General features: G+C 52.6%; 3 protein-coding genes across 3 annotated transcripts; 1 reads left to right on the top strand and 2 right to left on the bottom strand.

Annotated features, from left to right (window-relative positions):
* Positions 1–1,353: 1,353 nt before the first annotated feature.
* Positions 1,354–2,724, bottom strand: BD324DRAFT_648818 (transcriptional regulator of RNA polII, SAGA, subunit-domain-containing protein; the record flags this gene model as incomplete). Its single annotated transcript, XM_022017893.1, has 3 exons — positions 1,354–2,006; positions 2,067–2,354; positions 2,406–2,724. The coding sequence occupies 3 exons, from the start codon at positions 2,722–2,724 to the stop codon at positions 1,354–1,356; spliced, it is 1,260 nt and encodes a 419-aa protein (XP_021874007.1).
* Positions 2,725–3,007: 283 nt separating this feature from the next.
* BD324DRAFT_587434 (putative nucleus protein) lies at positions 3,008–7,813 on the top strand. Its single transcript, XM_022013754.1, has 25 exons — positions 3,008–3,440; positions 3,479–3,644; positions 3,696–3,852; positions 3,890–3,959; positions 4,008–4,161; positions 4,198–4,302; positions 4,352–4,497; positions 4,540–4,651; positions 4,697–4,864; positions 4,907–5,028; positions 5,065–5,272; positions 5,313–5,495; positions 5,542–5,640; positions 5,680–5,997; positions 6,048–6,120; positions 6,171–6,295; positions 6,343–6,493; positions 6,533–6,648; positions 6,697–6,822; positions 6,868–6,945; positions 6,986–7,055; positions 7,096–7,229; positions 7,279–7,365; positions 7,417–7,576; positions 7,621–7,813. The coding sequence occupies exons 1-25, from the start codon at positions 3,070–3,072 to the stop codon at positions 7,710–7,712; spliced, it is 3,591 nt and encodes a 1,196-aa protein (XP_021874006.1). The 5' UTR covers positions 3,008–3,069; the 3' UTR covers positions 7,713–7,813.
* A 60-nt stretch (positions 7,814–7,873) lies between these two features.
* BD324DRAFT_648816 (transport protein Trs120 or TRAPPC9 TRAPP II complex subunit-domain-containing protein) lies at positions 7,874–13,134 on the bottom strand (the record flags this gene model as incomplete). The annotated part of the gene is made up of 11 exons (XM_022017892.1): positions 7,874–8,223; positions 8,300–8,477; positions 8,539–8,725; positions 8,780–8,828; positions 8,882–9,297; positions 9,343–9,597; positions 9,639–10,049; positions 10,106–10,197; positions 10,238–10,349; positions 10,403–11,538; positions 11,590–13,134. 11 exons carry the CDS (start codon positions 13,132–13,134, stop codon positions 7,874–7,876), a joined length of 4,731 nt encoding a protein of 1,576 aa, XP_021874005.1.
* Between the last annotated feature and the right edge of the window lie 121 nt (positions 13,135–13,255).

Genomic DNA, 13,255 nt, shown 5'->3' with positions numbered 1-13,255 from the left:
AAGGCAAGGCAAGAGTGCAGCCGTTGACTCGCACCATCTCCAGTTATATAAGGAGCGGCTACGTTTGTATCAGTCGGGCAGGTGCGCACGAGCGCGGAAAATATCATGGCTGACGGCCAGACAGCTCCGATCCCATTCAGCAGTGTGGCACCGCCGTCATGTTGCCAACGCTCAGAGAACTCGAGATGAAGAACTAGCAACAAGTCTGCACTTTGGATCCCAGGCGGCTGCAACTCGAGGCTAATTATGACAGGACTCGCGCCTTGCATGCGTTCTATCTAAGTCCCAGGTCGGGTCTAGTGATCAGTGCTCCTACTGAGCGTATGCAGGATGAAAGGATGCAAATATGGCAGCAGTAGCCCAAAGTCACAAGGGACAAAGGCGTGTGCAACCAGAGCGAGCCTTTGTTGATGACTGTTTTCCGGCCTTCTTCTCGGGCAGAAGGTCGCTGCAGCTGGTCTGGGCAGGGGAGGACATACAAAGGTTCTCAAGACGCTTCCCGCGTCAGTGATGGGTACCCAGTCCCAAACGTGTTCACGTTCAGCCCCTTCTTCCACGGAGCCCGAGCGATTGCCCTGCGGCTGAACAGAGTACAGGGCCCTCAGCTGTTGGAGCTCGACTCGAAAAGGCTCCACAGCCTCGAAAGGAAAGGTCTGCCCCCATTTCTCACGACTGATTCCAGGACGAATATAAGAAGGTCCCCTACTGGCCAACGGACAGTCTAGCGATCTCTAAGTTGCACTTCAATTTCACGCCGCACATTTCAAACCACAACATGTCAACTCAAGATGGAAAGATGGGTAATGGGTACTTCAACCGTGAGTCTGAAGCGGGACGGGATGTGTACCTCGGCCGCCTTGCAAGGTTATCTAGCTCATCAAGCGGACTTGTTACTCATAGCTTACCCCGAGGGGCAGAATGGAGAACCATACATGAAAGGGAACTTCAATCCCTATGGAGACCAGTCAGAGGCCTCGACGTCTGCTGGCACCGCAGCCCCTTCAACCGGGTCAACTGCGGGAGCAGAGTCAACTTCCACCAACGTGGCAGACACGGCCACAGATGCGTCCAAGTCCTCGGCCTGATTGTGTCTCCCCCCCGCGGGGGAGGTTGGCGTAGTGGAGCACAGGGTAGCAGGAGGAGACATCGATAGGGGCGGACTAGGTACATGTCATCAGGCGAGGAGATATGCATGATGTTGATGACCGGCGGAGTGTCGCACATGGAGGTCTTCTCACCCTAGTCCGTGTATCAAGCGAAGAAATCTCGGACCGATGAATACATGCACTCATGGACGAGGCTATGTGGCCTAGGCCTTCCCTCGGAGGACACCTCTCACGAGCCATGAGCCCATTACCCAAACACATCCTTGAGTATCAGCGCTGGATCCTCGTACCTCCAATGTAGGTTATGCTTCTTATCTTTTTTACCTCCGACTTCCCCATCCTCCCCCTTCTTGACATTGTCAACTTTGACGAGTCCATCATTGACCAGCTTCTTCATCATGGGTCCGGCCCGATCACCATTCACTTGAGGCGTGACATCGATCTCAGGTGTAAGTGATGGCTTCCGCTCAAGTTTGAGAGGTGAAGAATTGTACTCTGCTTCGGCTTGTGAAAGGGACGAGGCGAGCTTATACAACGCTGGCGAAGTGGACGGGTGCAATCCAGGATTTAAAGTGAACAGATCTCTAAGCCTGTCGAGATCTGGTTTCGTCATGCCACCATCTTCGACCTTGACGTCAAGATCGAGATCTGGATTGAGACCAGGTGGAACGTGAAGAGTATCGGAACCTATCCGATCCCTAGCTGCGAGGTGAACATAGGCATGTAAAATATCCGAGAGATGGGCATCGAGTTCCACCGCCATGAATTCGCCAATGGCTGAGAGAGCATCCGGCGCAAGGTTCAAGTCATAAGCTTTGGCGAGTTGAGACAGGCGGTGTGAAAGTTGATGAGATGCTGGTAATTGCTTTGCTGACACTGCGAGAGGAGGCATAGTATTGCCTGAATCACATAGATCAGATCAGCGCGTCTCTCTTTAGTGCTGCAGGATATCTCTCTCACCAGCTTGAATTCCCCAGTTCTTGTTCGATGAGGGGTCTGCCTCTCCTGCTGTATCCTCATCTTGACCCTGTCTTCCGATGACAGCTCTTCGTATCCTCGCTCGCTCTCTTCCACCGATACCTTGCATCCACTGTTGGACTCTAGCTTTCGGCTCGATGATGTATTCGTTGACGTCGTAGTCTGGATCTTCAGGTCCTACTCTTTTCCTCTTCTTCCCACCGCTAGACGGGGCATGAGGTATTCCAGCATGATACAATAAGGCCATCATGAACTGATTATGCAGTTGCACTAGATTCATGGTCAGCCGAACGAGTTTGGTTCCACATCTTTTTCTTTCACCTTTGGATCCTTTCAGCCATCCTCTCACCATGACCTCAAGCTCAGACTTCCCAATTTGTCCCAGAAGATATCCATTCAAAGTCTTCCAGTAAGCCAAACCCGCTTCGCCCAGCGCATCGTGCAACTCTTGCTTGATCAACTGAATATCAGTCGCAAAGAGCTTCTCGACCATGGGAGGTAAGGGTGGTGGTGGAGGTCTAGACGGACCAGCCTCGGGCTGATGAGTCATCATACCGTTCTGCCGGGGCGATACATGATGCCCTGACTCGACAACAGCATTGGATGCTTCGTCTCGACTTTCAGGACCAGAATCTGACATGCTGTAGGAGGTCGAAGGGTAGAAAACAAGGGACCCAATGATGGTTTTGCAGGATCCTTTCGAGATGGTTATCGAATCTTGGGGCCTCGGAAAAGAAACTCTGACTGCCTATATGATTGGATGCCGCTCTTCACAGAGATCGAGCCAACAGAAGACGATCTCTTGTATCACAGTTGTCTGCCTGTCCATGGGCATTTCAGCTGATCGATGCGCCGACGGAATCAAAGTTGAAACGCGGGGGCAAACCAGGACGCGACCGGTGAACAGATGTTCAACATTAGATATCTCACGGCTGATGCCTGCAGGACTCCTGGCTGCAGACCCGAGCAAGCCTCAAGTAGAGAGATGAGCTCAGATTTAGAGGAGGGCCCTAGCCAGGCGGTGCGCCGACCCACGGTCAAGCGTTCTGCGAAATTGGCCCTTAGCGAGTCTGAGGATGAAGGAATCTCGCCAAAGGTCAACGGCCATGTCAAACGAGCTCGACCATCAACGGAACACCAGCGAAGAGAGAGTGATTCCTCTGACTCAAGCGAAAGGAGATCCAAGCCAGTCATCAATGGTCATAATAGAGCACAGAACGGCAGCCGGCGGCTGTCGCCAGACGAGAATGGTGAAGATGATAATCCGGAGGATGAAGTGATGGATGAGGATGCCGAAAGCGAAGACGACGGCCCACACCTTGGATTTCGACCTGAATATGACAGAGATGCTCAGGGGTGAGCACATGGTCTCGAGTCAAGGCTCACTGCTTCAGCTTTGTCGCTGGCTCTATCACTCGGATCATGATGCGCAATTTCATGACCTACGATTTTGTCGAGTTCAAACCTGGTCCCCATCTCAATATGATCCTGGGGCCCAATGGGAGTGGAAAGAGCTCCATAGCGGCCTGTATAGCTGTCGGACTGGGGTTCCCGCCCGGGGTGAGTGGAGTAAACATTTTTCTTTCCAGGACAATGCTCATGCCCCTCCAGATCATCGGTCGAGCGAGTGATCTCAAAGCTTTCGTCAAGCAGGGAGCCGAGGAGGCGGAGACGGAGATCGAACTCAAGGGACGGACAGGAGAGCCAAATGTCCAGATCAGACGGAAATTTAACCGCGAGGACAACAAGTCGGACTGGTTGATGAATGGTGGGTTAGACCTGAGAACGTTCCTGACTGTAAACAGGTCGCGCTTCAACGCACAAAGCTGTCACAGATGTGGTCACGTCTTTTGGTGTACAAGCGAACAATCTATGGTGGAGTGTTTCTTACCTATCTCGAGTTTGGACTGACCAGGAACCTAGCTCCTTTCTGCCCCAGGACAAAGTCGCAGAGTTCGCCAAGATGGCCCCTGTCACAGTCCTCAAGGAGACCATGCGAGCCGCTGGAGATCCCCGACTGACAAAGTGGCATGAGACGCTCAAAGACAAGGGCGCCACGCTACAGAGCATCGAAGATGTGGGTCGTGTCACTGTTCTCGGCTGACGTCTCAAGGTCCAGGACAGAGACGTGGCAAAGAGAGACGAATTGCAAAAGCAGGTGGATCGGATGGAGCCAGATGTGAGAAATCTGAGAGAAAGGGCAGATCAACAACAACGAGTGGGTCGTTATATCGTGTGAAGCGCAAACTCCGTTGAGCATGATACAGCTCGAGGTCCTCAGATTACTCGAGGTTGCATCGGAGCACAAGTCAGCGGCAGACAGATTTGAGGAGGTCGCCAAGGAGAGAAAGTCTGTTTTGAAGCAGCAGACTGAACTCAACAGACGTCGCGTGCCGCTCTTGGAATTACAAGAGTGAGCAGTCAGTCGGTAGAGGCATACGCTCATACAAATCAGGAAACAGGCTAATCTCAAGGAGAAAGCTCATGCTGCAGAGGTCAGGACCAACGATGAACTCAAAGACTATTCCAGAAAATGTGCAGCGCAGAAACAAGCTGTAGACAACCACGTAAGTGGCCAAATCCAGGTTGCTTTGTACGCTGATACTCTCCAGAAATCGCCTTCAAATTATGAGACCGATCTCAAGGCCTTGAACGAGAAGCTCAAGGAAGTCGCGAGGAGAAAAGAGGAATTGCGGAGGAAGATTCGCAAAGCTCAGGACAAGCTGGATGAACCCAGAGTGGACAGCGCCGAGAAAATCACCCAGCTTATAGCCGAGAAGGTGGGTCAATTGGACGACCGACCAAGGGACTCATTGTTGTAGCGTAAAATCGCTGCGAAATTTCAAGAAGCACGCGAGGAACTGCATGCTGTTGAGGATCGACAAGAAGCCTTCCAGAGGGAGATCAAGACCCTGAGCAACGAGATTGACCAGCTCGATGCCAGGTGAGGATTCAGTGGATTTGAACACTGACACTGCAGGCAGAAAGAGCTTGGCAGTATCGAGCGACAGAGGGAGACCATCGCCCGAGACTTTGACGGATCGATCAATTACGCTTTAGACTGGATCGAGAAAAACGCAATGAAGCTAGAGGCCACGGTTCACAAACCGCCAATGATTTCAGTCAACGTGACTGACAAGGCTGTCGCGTGGCAGGTCGAGGCTTGTACGACTGTAGCTCAGCGAAGGGTAAGGAATGACGTGCTGACCAGCATGCTGAGCGATCCAGTGTTTTATCTGCGAATCTAGGAATGACTACAACACCCTACTCGAATTGAATAATACCGATTATCCCGCTCGGCGATCCTCCAACGGGACCCTGATCCCTGCTGGCAAAGTCAGGTTGACTTTGCAGTACGTGGAAGTCAACGATGAGTTGGTGAATCCAACACGACCTTGTGACGTCCAAAAGGCAGGTTCGACGCCACCTGCACGCGACTTACTAACTTGGTATCCAGCTTCAAGAGCTTGGGTTCACAGGGTGGGCTTTGGACTATGTCGAATGTGCTCCGGCCGTGCGAGCCTATCTCGTCTTGGCGTCGCGCATGCATCAAGCAGTGAGCCCGCTGCTGCGAAGCGCAACTGAACACCCTTAGGCCATTACCCGACTCCCTGGCGGTCGCATCAACGCCAATGCGGTCGCAGCGGCAGGCATCCGCACGTGGGTCACATCGACCGACGTCAATCGTGCATTGCAATCACTGTACGGTCGTAAAGACTTCCAAATCACCACGACACCGCCCATCGCGCCGAAGGCCTTCAGTCACGCCGTTGATGCTGAAGCATTGAAGAAGAATCAACGTGAGCTTGCGCAGAAGAAGCAAGAGAGGCAAGATCGAGAGGGGCCCCTGCATCAGCTCAAACAGGAGATCGGAAAGGCGAGGGTGAAGAGCGATAGTTTGACGGCTGACCAGGCAAGTGGATGACATTCTAAATGGCCTCAGTGTATCTGACAAGACCACAGCTACGACTAGAAGGGGAAATCAAGAGCCTAAGGGATGTAAGTTCCAGCTATCAAAAGGCGGAAGCCGACAAAAGTGAGCGCGGACAGGGCTGAAGAAGAGCATTCTCTCTAAAACATTTTCAGAACTTTGCGAGCGGGAACTGCGTGATCTCGAGGCCGAGCCCTCAGCGGAGGAACAACGACGCAAGGTCAAGACCGCGAAACTTCAGGGCGTGAAGAAAGTGTGGCGGACGGTGGCCACGGCGACTGTGAGCCTTTCTGACACTGTTTGAGCCTGTACTGAACCGTGTTTCAGGATGCACATGAAGAGGCGCTGCAGGCGTGTCTGCAGCGGGGCAAGGCGTTGTGGTCACTAGCTCAATACGAGCTCAACTGCAATGATATTGAAAAACAAGTCACCGAAGGTAACGAGCAAGTCGCAGAGCTGAACGCTACACTGGACGATTGTGAGGGTCCCGGTATATGCCTGGGCTGACTCGCTCCAGTAACGAAGAAAAAGGACACGCATCGAGCGACGGCGAGCGCTCTCCTATCCCGATTCAACCAGATGCTCGGAGCGGCACCCCGAGACGTCTACACTAAAGTCAGAGCGGACATCGCGGTGAGTCCTGATTTCCCCTGGATGGAAGCCGAACTGAGCGCCTACCAGGTCCCGGCAGACATTCCCGCCGTGTCAGCCATCCAAGACGAGATTGCCGAGATTGAGAATCGACTCGAGTTGACCTTGACTGTCGACCCCACACTGATCGAGCGTTATGAGCGGCTGTCAAACGAGGTGAGCTGCCGAGCATCTAACAAGAGTTGAGCTGAGGTGCTTCAGCTGGCCAACATCAAAGATACCGTAGAGAGGCAGGAACAAGAGTCGAGAATACTCAAGCGACAGATCAATAGAATCCTGGTGAGCCAGCCGAGTGAGACCATTGATTGACCGCTTTCAGACCGACTTTGATCCCGCTCTCGACACGCTTGTCGATGTGGTCAGTCGGAAGTTCTCTGCTGCCTTTGAACGTGAGCTGCCGTGTGAGACTGCGTCTAATGGAGTAATCAGGTGTTGGGTGCAGTGGAGAAGTCAAACTCAATCGTGTCGAAGGAGATTTCAGTGCTTGGGGGATTCACATCATGGTGTCTTATCGAGACGGTGATAATCTGCAGCAATTGACGGGAACTCTTCAATCCGGCGGAGTAGGTGATCCACGTGTGCCGCTTCAACATTTCGCTGATTTGACTGTAGGAACGATCTCTTGCCACTGTGACGTATCTGATGAGCCTGTCTGAGATGGCTCGAACGCCGTTCTCTCTGGTGGACGAGATCAACCAGGTGAATACACCGCGGTGTCATACGCGCACGAGATACTGATGCTGTATCTAGGGGATGGACCAGAAAGCCGAACGCAATGTGCACAATCAATTGGTCGAAGTCACTTGCAATTCGGATACTGGGCAATATTTCCTCATTACGCCCAAGCTGTTAACCGGACTGAAATATCAGCGCAAGATGAAAATATTGATTGTGAACAACGGGACATGGCGTGAGTTGTCGTCAGCTCTGCTAGCGTCGTGCTCACTTGTCTAGTGGCCGACTCTACAACCAATCTCGACAAACGGTTCGGACACCTCAAGCAGTGTCTGCAAAAGTACAAACGAGTTCACGTTGCTGCGCATTAGAGAGGTCTGTAAGGATTATTTTTGGGGATATGTGCTTGCATTTCAGACGAAGTCTGCACATTTGTAGTATTTTACGACTAGTCAATGCATGATAATGAGATATGCTTCATTGAGGGCTGATGAGACGAAGAGATGCAATGCGACAAGGCTGGACTCGTCGACTACTCTGTCATCACATTGACCGTGACGAGGGGAGAGAACCTGACTCTTGGAGGGGGTTTGACTTCATCGCCACTGTCTCTGGCTTGGAATACCACCTCATCCACAGCGGCTCGGAAGGAGTAAGAACCCGCAGCGAGGAAGATTGCACTGAGCGAGTGTGTCGAGCTCTCACCGGGTTGTATGAGAGGTAGAACCTGACCCAGACACCCGTCCAAAATGACGTTCTTCAGATTATGAACGGGTGGAGCGCCAGATGGAGGTCGACGAGCAGGAGTTGATTGAGCCCAGGAAGGTTCAGAGTTCAAAGTCGGAAGAGCCTCTAGGCGGACAAAAGGCTGGTAAGGGATTTCTGGAAGGGAAGACGTTATCGCGTCAGCCATTCTGTTTACCTCTTGCTAAGGAAGGCGTGGAGGTGGGGAGCTCACCGAGCCGATTCGTCAGTCTGACTGTTATATCGATGAACTCTCCAGTGATCAACCTTTCGGCATCCCGAGATGAGATTTCAATCTCAATCTCGAGATCATCAGATCGATAAACTTCAAGCAATGAAGCGGTGAAGACTTGATCCCTGAGGGACATGAAGCCTTGTCTCTTGGATCCGGGCTAAGGACCTCGGTCAATGAACGACCCCATGGTGTTCTGATCTTTGAGTCCAAGAGCTTACCTCTATCCAGGTCGCGGACACTGTCTTGAGCAGTTCTTCTCGGTACCAGAATAATTGTCGTTCCTCTTGGATCTGCGCGGGCGTCCTCGTCGATTTATCTACGACGTATTGTCTGTCCGAAAGTGATGGGATGGGTTGTGATGTCGTTGATGAGGGCAGAGACAGCCGAGGGAGAGGAATAAGCAATCTGGAGAGGAGGCTCAGTATCTGCAGTCACATTTCAAAACTCTGTCCGACTCACCGCTCAGTCGCTCCTGGCGGTACCAGCCGAGTCGTAGTCAGAGGTGCTTCTGTCGGGGGGTGAGCACTCTTGCAAATGCGTTGAAAAGGGATAGGGACTCACCCTGAGCGCCTGACCCTTTTCGCGATAGAGAAACTTCGAACGGCACGCCATACACATTACTGACATACAGTCCAAAGAGGCAATGTGAAGCGTCCATTTCAGACTTCATCACCTCCTTCAGGGATTCCTTCTCCATCTCTCTGATCCTGGGTGTCCCCGGAGTCCGAGGCGTAGGGAGCGGTGAGAGGTAATCATTCTGCTCTGCAAATAGGCCGACGACCTCGGTATCTTTGGACTCTACCGGTGAATTGGGCGGCACGAACCGGACAATGTCCAACGAGTGCGGTTCAAGTGTATGATAGACAGTAAAGATGACTGGGAAGGTCATTTGTCGCGTTTGGAACGAGTTAGGCACCGAAGATGTATCTCCAGAGCGCTTGAGATATCCATAGTCAATCCGGATAGTCCCGTCGGTACTATGAGCACAGTGAGCCGAGTCCATCGGACGCAATCTCACTCACCATCCAACCTTGCCAAGACATTTGACCGATATCGTTGTCCTTCCACCTGGCGGGATGTTCGACTCGCCATCGTCATCCCACGTCAAGACTGGCCGATGGAGTATATCCCACTCGAGCTCGTGCGCATGTTGAGGTGTTAATTCACCCTCTGATATCAAGGCTCGAGCGGCTCTGGAGCTAGAATCGTCAAACGAGAGTTTGACAAAATCCACGGGAATAGTAGATGTGTTCTCAAGCGTGAGCCGGATGAAAGATCTGAAATCGGATTAAAACCCACAATGCCAGAACCGACTCACGCTTCTCCATCGTACAGCATGATTGTGCCGTGTGTCAAGCTGCTCTTCTTGATCCAGACAAGCGGTTGCTCATCCACGACTCTGCATTCCAGCCATCTCTCGGAGCTAGGATCTGTTATCGGGGGCTCGGGCTCCGTAGTACCTGTGTATCTAGCATCTAGACCTTGCACCTTCGTCTTGGCGAAGTCCATCATCGCTCGACTCTTGTGCTTCACAATTCTCTTCCGCTCTGCGTCATCGACAACGGGTAGAAGGATATCACAAGCGGACCCATCGCCGAGTCTCAATCTGACACCTTTGATCTGGAGGGAACCAGCCGTCGAGGCGATGCCTACGATTCGGACCGATTGGATAGACTGAGGGGCGAGGCTGACTGAAAGAGGCGTGACCACAAATTCTATACCGGCGGTGCTAATATGGCGCATCAGCGCTCCCTCACGACTCACAGAGATCATCTTGACACTCACATCAAGGACATATCTTGAATCTCGAGGTTGAAGGCAAATGGATTCCGCAAAGTGACATACACATCAGTCTGTTCCTTCGCGATGAGGACGGTCTGGCATGGTCAGAATGCGACAGAACAATCCTCGCCTCACCTTTCCTGCTTCAGCCGCTCGAAGTCTGGGATTATACAGGAACGGATCTCTTCCCTTATCCGTAGCAATCTCTTCTCGAGAATGTTCCAATGGCAGACGATTTGGAGGCAGACTGTTTTTCCAAGTATGAGCATTCCATCTGCTCTTTCGGAAGGGAGGACTCACTTTGTCAGCTCGATGCTGAGAACCGTCAGACCAGGTAACCACCAGCGAAGGTTCTCCAATGGCATGCCTCTACGCCTCACTACCGCCAAGGCGTTAGGAAGCATCTTTGCCAAGACTCCCTGACTTCCAGGGTTGAGATACATGTGCAGCTCTCTGAGGGCCGTCATACAGAGTCTGATGACTCCAACTTGATCCGGTAAACTATCGGCAACGGATATGCCTTCTTTGATCATTTCCACTTGGAGTTCCGGCCATCCAAATCGTGGCGGTTTAACTTGCTCCGTACCTGTCTGTCGTAGCGTCGTCCGTTTTCCGTCCGACGTGGAGAGTGAGAGGACATCAAGGCCCATGCTGTTCATTGCTCGTTCGAAGAGCATAATGACACTTTGATTTCCCTCTGTGGATTCTCGCTGGCGTGGCGCGACAGACTGCGAGGCTGGGGTAGAGCCGTTCGTATCATTGAGAGGTATTGCACTCTTGGTCCGAGAGAATCCCGCTTGTCCTCGCCTTCGAGATTCCTCACGACTCTCTACGATCAGTTCTCCGATCCGCTTGACCAATTCTCGACTGAAAAATGCCTCTTTGCGCGGTAGATCGAGCCATCTGGCGAGCCAGACAACCTCAGTATGGAGGGCGACCTGTTCGGCCTTGGTGAGAGCGCGATGATGGGGTTGAAGAGCCCCTTCGGCATGTGCGAACATGGCCTGTCGATCCAATTGAGACTTCTGGTGGAGTGATAACAGGAATCGGTGTCGACGTTGACGAGCAGAGGCATCACGAGATTCCTCGGGAGACAAGCTTGGAGGAAATGATCGTGGGATAGTATGTGAGAATAATGAGGATAAAGCGATGGATCCCCAACCTGAAGAAGCCCAAATGATCAGGAGAAAATGACTGATTCGAAGCGATAAACTTGTGTGGAGGTACGCTAGGAGACCCTCTCCAGTACCGACGATGGAAGGATTAGGTGAAGACGGGGTGGCGAACGACAGACTCCCCGAGATGGCTTGAGGGCTTGGTGAGAGGATGGTGGAAGGGTAAGGAAGTGGCGCACGGGACAAACAAGCGAGGGACGATAAGAGATGAGTCAAGATTTCAATGGGGATGGGCGAGTTGGGAAATGGTTGAGTCATCTCCTAGAAATGCAGGCGTTAGTGTAACCCTCTTCGTGCAACGTGTTGACCCACCGAGCCATCCCTTCCTTCCCACGCCTCTCCCATTCCAGCTACTGCCCGCCCTTCCCTGGCAAGGGCCTCCCAGAGGACGTCCCCGACGCTTCTGCACCTCTCGGCACCATCATCAAAGCACTTGACGGCGTCTGTGTACATACCCGCTAGGAGATACATGTCTCCGAGCAATTTCAACAATCGACCTCCGGCGAGGCCGACGAGAGACGCGGTGGTATACTTGGACGTAGAGGCAGGGAAAGGGTTAGGGTTGGCAGGCGGGGCAAGGGACGCTGCAGATGAAGATCGTGTGAATGCAGATGGGATGCCTGACGTTCGACGGAAAGGATTAGATGATGATGAAGTGGTGGTCGTAGGGGTCGAATCGCGAGAAGATGAAGCGATCGCATTGGTCTGTAATGGAGGTAGAGAGGGAGCAGCGATGGACGTTGGCCTTCCACCGGGAGTCAAGGATCTCTTGAGCGATATACCGATGCCTAGTCCTTCGATCGGGGAGTGAGATACAGGATATGGTGTTGTAGTGCTCGGGCGTCTCGGTCGATCGCCATTGGGGAATGAAGGTTCCTCTGCGAGTGATTCAAGCGTTTGGTGCGAGATCGAGCTCGGATTAGACGTCAAGGATGGCAAGAGAGTAGCTGATAACGTCTTGAGACCTTGAGGTGTTTCCATGGCTGTGACTAGATCTCCCAATTCTCCGAGGACATCACCGACGACTCCACCTAGAAACTTGATGATCCACGTCTCTTCATTGTCCCATGGCGCCTCAAGAACATCACGTTCGACAAATTTTCCTTTACGGTCGAGCGCATCGTTTGACTCGGCAGGGCGGCGCACAGGTTTGCTCTCTGATCCTCGAGAGAGGTGTGACGGATGTTTGGGAGGGACGAGGACGAGGCGCTTGACCAGTGGGAATGGCGAAGAGGGAGGAAACAAGGCGTGGACAGCTTCATCGAAAACGCGCATAGAGCCAGTATTACCAGCATGTCCATCTGTACTCTGTCCATTTGCCTGAGCTGATCCTCCAGACGTATCACCTCCATCGACGGAGTAGCCCTCGATGGATTCTCCTAGATCCCCACTTGTTGGCTTTAGCGCTACGCCAATGACGATCAATGGGAACATGGAGATTCGAAGAAGGCTCAAGCTGGATAAATGCCTAGCGGGTGGGTGGGCAGCGTAGGATAAATGAACATGATTGACCAAGCCCGCTCCTGGTCCCTTGGAGATGGATCCAGTATTGGAATTGGGTGAGAACCTGCTCCGGCTTGTCGAATGCCCTGATACCCCCGTGCTTGATCTAGCAGCACCATGAGATGGTCCACTTGGTCCTGAGCCATTGAGACTCGCCGCATGAGAGGTGGAGAGATCATCGCTTCGGAGTGAAGTCCTTGATCTGAATAAATGTGACCAATAGTCGAACTGTTGAGACGATAGGGGGGATCCAGGCAGCTGAATAGGCACCAAGAGAATCTGAATCTTGGCCAGGGACGTAGGATCACATGTCGATGATAGTCCAGGTCGGGAGGACGATCCGGGCTGAGCCATGACGAGAAGAGGACACACAACTTGAGCCTCCCCCTTATGATGAAAGCTAACGATGTCCCACTCGAAATGCCCGCTCGGCGCTCAAGCTGGAGGGCACAGACTGGATCCAAGCTTTTGTATC

Source organism: Kockovaella imperatae (assembly GCF_002102565.1).
Source record: "Kockovaella imperatae strain NRRL Y-17943 chromosome Unknown BD324scaffold_2, whole genome shotgun sequence".
NCBI lineage: Eukaryota > Fungi > Basidiomycota > Tremellomycetes > Tremellales > Cuniculitremaceae > Kockovaella > Kockovaella imperatae.
This window is presented reverse-complemented; position numbering and strand designations above follow the sequence as displayed.

Excerpts from the sequence above, each read along its gene's own strand:
- BD324DRAFT_587434 (XM_022013754.1), top strand. The coding sequence starts at position 3,070 with ATGAGCTCAGATTTAGAGGAGGGCCCTAGCCAGGCGGTGCGCCGACCC. Across the intron at positions 4,303-4,351 it reads GGGCAGATCAACAACAACGA|CTCGAGGTCCTCAGATTACT; the intron begins GTGGGTCGTTAT and ends AGCATGATACAG. Across the intron at positions 7,056-7,095 it reads GTTCTCTGCTGCCTTTGAAC|GTGTTGGGTGCAGTGGAGAA; the intron begins GTGAGCTGCCGT and ends TGGAGTAATCAG.